The sequence below is a fragment of the Trypanosoma grayi genome, assembly GCF_000691245.1.
Source record: "Trypanosoma grayi strain ANR4 Tgr_1259_V1, whole genome shotgun sequence".
Lineage (NCBI taxonomy): Eukaryota > Euglenozoa > Kinetoplastea > Trypanosomatida > Trypanosomatidae > Trypanosoma > Trypanosoma grayi.
This window is the reverse complement of record NW_008826878.1, coordinates 1-4,135: the sequence shown is the minus strand read 5'-3', so window position 1 is coordinate 4,135 and position 4,135 is coordinate 1. Positions and strand designations below refer to the sequence as shown.

Sequence of the window (4,135 nt, the reverse complement as noted above, 5' to 3'; positions counted from 1 at the left end):
CACACACAGCACAAGTGAGTACAGTCGCGGGTGAATTAAACAGCGCCCAGCCCACAACGGGGCAGCAATGAAATGAAAACAAAACACACAGTGCTGTGAGCAGACATTACAACCCCGAGCTCAACGGAATGGAAGGAGAACTGATGTCTTGTGCACACGCCAGTCAATAAACAGAACGACACATCAGCACCGCAGTCAGCATCAGTGGCGCACTCAACGATGCAGAGCCACTGACTCCATCCGCGTTACGGATGGCGTGCGCCTCACCACCGGAGCTGCTGCTAGTGACGTCGGAATCCGGCGAAGCAGAAGCAGCAGGTGCCACAATTGTTTGCGCTTCTGTTTCAGGCGGCTGCGTGGCAACAGTTTCCGGGGCACCATGTGACTCAGTGGCAGTGGCACCTTTGTCCACCATGCGTTTCCCCTCCCTGGTGGACTCTTCAATGACTGAGCCGCCGCCTTCTGTCAGGGGCGCGAGATGTGGCTGGCGACTCCCTGCGGAGGGGTTCGCGCTGGCACTTGGTAGACCCTGCGCAGCTCCTGTTCCAGTTCCAGTGGCAGTGAAAGTGCGTGTAGACCCCTCAGGAAGCCTTTCAGTCTTTGTGCTGGATTCAGGGCCCTCCTGTTTAGAAGACGCTGCCGCGGGTTGCGTTATCTGACCACTCGCAGGCAATTTTCCTTGTTTCCCGGGTGGTGCGTCAGCATCCACTTCACCAAGCGCAGCCCCGCGGCCTCCTGCAGATTCCTCGCCACTTAGAGAGAGTCCTTGTCCGCGTTGGTCAGGGTCTCTAGGGTCAGGCGATTCACCCCTTCCGTCCGTAGGATAAATGTTCTTTTCAGCCGAGAGAGAAAAATCGGATACTGGTAAAGGACTGCATTTGGCCACAACGTTCGCAATGATTTCCACGTCGTACCCAGCTGTGAGACTCACTTTATGTTCTTTTTTTTCCATGATCGTATTGGGACCGTAGCCAGTTGCAGTGGTCTCCACGTTGGCATCATGGGTGATACTGTCGGAAGCTGCCTCACCCTTCTGAACGGTACACGTTGTTCCAGGGATTTCCGCAGATGTGCCTTCCTTCGTACATTTAACATCCAGTGAGGTCTCCAGTGTTAAGTTGTACCCATCGGGAACTTTGACTGCCTCAGACGGTTTAATCGGAATTTCTGGCGTTTTTTCTGAGTCACCCTTCTTCTTCAAAGCAATCTTAGTGGAAATAATAACATCGCTGGTCTTCCCAGTAGCCGGGGTGGACGATTTTGTGCAGTTAGTAACGTCAAACTTCCGCGTCAGCGTTATCTTCGCGTTATCAGTTGTACGTGACAAATCAGCTGCACCAGTTTCTGCCACGCACAAGGCCGTGCAGCAAAGAGCAGCGGCCAACAAGAACACAACGCGGCGCACTGTCGCCATAATTCAATATCGCTTGAGCAGCTGAGGGGTCTGCAGGGAGGAGAAACGAGAAACGCTGCACAGCAGGCAGCCCCAACACACACACACACACACACGGAGCGGAAGGGAGCAGCAGGCACAACACAGGCGGCATCAACCATGATTAAAAGAAACCCATTAGAGAAAAGAGAACTGGACGGCGGAAGAGGCGCACAAACTCCGCTGGAGTCCAAACACACAAGGCCCCAAANAAAGAAGGAGAGACGAGGCAGCAGCAGCGCACGTGGACGCAGTTGTACTGCTGGCGCTCACGTCCCTTTATGTGTGTCCTGGTGTGAGTGGCGCAGACATGGCGGGAGGGACGCAGCGAAGGACGCACCACGCACACACAAGGATGAAAAGAGAATCCCCCAGCAGGAGAAACAGTTAGTGGGCGGCGCACAGCACCGCGCAAAGCAAAGCCCAAGCAAGAAAAGAAAAGAAATCACGCCTCCCCTTCCCACAGTGAATGTACCGTCGAGTGCAAGTGGGTCGGCGTTACGCCCACAACGGGGCAGCAGTGAAATGAAAACAAAAGAATCTTTATAATGAAGAACGCAGCCCTCGAGACTCAACACAATTATTACGAGGCCATCGTCGCACCCTGCACACACACACTCACTCGTCTTACCACACGGCCATGCAGGCAAGCAGCAGTATCAGTGGCGTACGCACCCACGCAGGGATGTCGCTGCCATCTGTCACTCCACTTCCGTATAGGCCTGCTGTGACACTGTCGTTGCTCGCATCCGGTAACGCAGCAGACATACCCTCCTGCGTCGATGAAATCCCTTCAATAGGGCTGTTTCGACGATCAGAGGTTGCCGTGCTCGATTCAGTCAGTCGCGTTGATCCACCCGCAGCTCCAGAGTTCTCTGTCTGCCCTGTTTGTTCCTTTGGCATGTGCGCAGTGCCTTCTGGCGCGCTGGACTCGATATCGGTAGGTGAAGACTTCGTTTCACCCAGCGTTGTTAATGACTCCTCCACTTTCGTCTTAAATTTCTGCAACTCCTCATTGGCACTGGCTAGCGCAGCATCCGCGACATTGTTCGCTTTATTAGCCTCGTCCACTGTTGTCATAGCGGAGTCACGTTCCTTTTCTGCAAGCTTCTTCATCTCTTCAGCAGCCGTCAGTGCAGCAACAATGTTCGTTACTGCATTGCCAGCACTCGTTGTTGCCAGGTTAGCGTTCGTCTCTGCTTCTTCTGCACTTACATGCGCTTTTACAGCAAGGTCCTTAGCCTCTTTGTTTACGGCGAGTTTTCCCACTTCGGTCCCAGGTCGACTTAACTTCCCATCTGCCGCCGTGGCGTTATCCTCCGCACCCTTTGCACTCGTTGAGGCGTGTTCCGCATTATTTTTGGCCTTATTGATATTCGTCAGCGCCTGCCCGATCTGCTCTACTGCCTTTAGAGCACTGGAAGCAAGAAGTGCGGCATCCTCTTTTTTATTGGCAGTATTTTCTTCCACCGCGGAGAGTTGCTGCGCCTCTGTCGCACGCTCTGTTTTTGGCGCATGTATTCCGCTCAAGGTAACTGCGGCGTTATGCCCTGCAGCTGGTGGCACCTTCCCCGCCGCCTGTGCATGAGCAAGCACTTTCTTCGCTGATGCCTTTGCCTTCTGGAGTAGCTCTTCAGATTTTGAAGCACTTCCCACGGCACTTTGGGCAGTAGCCCCCGCAGTTTGTGCACTCGTGGCAGCGGCTTTGAGATCGCCCTCTCCCAATAACGTTTGCAGCGCTGTATCAAGCACCGCCTTGGCAATCTTATTCAGCACCTCCTTTCCACTGCCAATACTTGTCACTGCCTCTTTTGCCATCTTCACTGCAGCTTCGGTGTGCACTTTTGCTTTCCTGGTGTTCTCAACCACATTTAAGGCCTCGTTTTTTACGTCGTCAATTATAGCATACGCCTCCCGGGCCTGTTGCAGCGCCTCCCTCGTGTTGGACACTTCTTTAGCGCAGTCAGCCACCCTCGCCCTCGCAGCCTCCTCCTCCTCAGCAGCAGCAGCCACGCACAAGGCCGTGCAGCACAGAGCAGCAGCCAACACACACACAACGCGGCGTACTGTCGCCATGATTCAATACCCCTTCAACAGCTGGGGTCTGCAGGGAGGAGAGAAATAGAAGAAAGATAGTGCGCATGGAATGGAGGAGGGAGAAGCACAGACCCCGCAGGAAACAAAGCCCCAAAAACCCCATGTTTAACAAAAAAAGAAAAACCAGCAACAACGCAGTCGTGGCGACTACCCGTGTGCATGTGTGCATTCATGGACGCAAGCAAGTCGGCCTGTCTCCATGCGCCTTGTGTGAGATGCCCACACACAGCAAGGGGGACACAAAACAAAAGTCAGTGCAAAGCCCACAAAAGAGTCATTTAAAGAAGAAACGATTTAGCGGAGGACACACAGTCATGTGCTAAGCAATGCCCAAGCAATGGAAATAAGGGGTTAATGACGCCTCCCAACGACGGTATCGAGCACAGTGAATGTACCGTCAAGGGATAATAGAGCGGCGCCAGGCCCACAACGGGGCAGCAATGAAACAAAAACGAAAGAATCATACCACACAGGGGAGCTCTGCCACTCGGCGAACACACAATTAAGTGGGGGACATCATCGCTCCATATGCATCCCACTCAGTACGCTCCCAGAGATGCCATCGTCCACAAAAGCAGCATCAGCAGCGGCGCCCCACACACACAC

General features: G+C 53.8%; 2 protein-coding genes across 2 annotated transcripts; both read right to left on the bottom strand.

The window, feature by feature from the left end:
- Positions 1–163: 163 nt before the first annotated feature.
- On the bottom strand, positions 164–1,414 carry DQ04_12591010 (hypothetical protein; the record flags this gene model as incomplete). The annotated part of the gene is made up of 1 exon (XM_009316778.1): positions 164–1,414. The coding sequence occupies one exon, from the start codon at positions 1,412–1,414 to the stop codon at positions 164–166; it is 1,251 nt and encodes a 416-aa protein (XP_009315053.1).
- A 645-nt stretch (positions 1,415–2,059) lies between these two features.
- On the bottom strand, positions 2,060–3,508 carry DQ04_12591000 (hypothetical protein; the record flags this gene model as incomplete). The annotated part of the gene is made up of 1 exon (XM_009316777.1): positions 2,060–3,508. The coding sequence occupies one exon, from the start codon at positions 3,506–3,508 to the stop codon at positions 2,060–2,062; it is 1,449 nt and encodes a 482-aa protein (XP_009315052.1).
- Between the last annotated feature and the right edge of the window lie 627 nt (positions 3,509–4,135).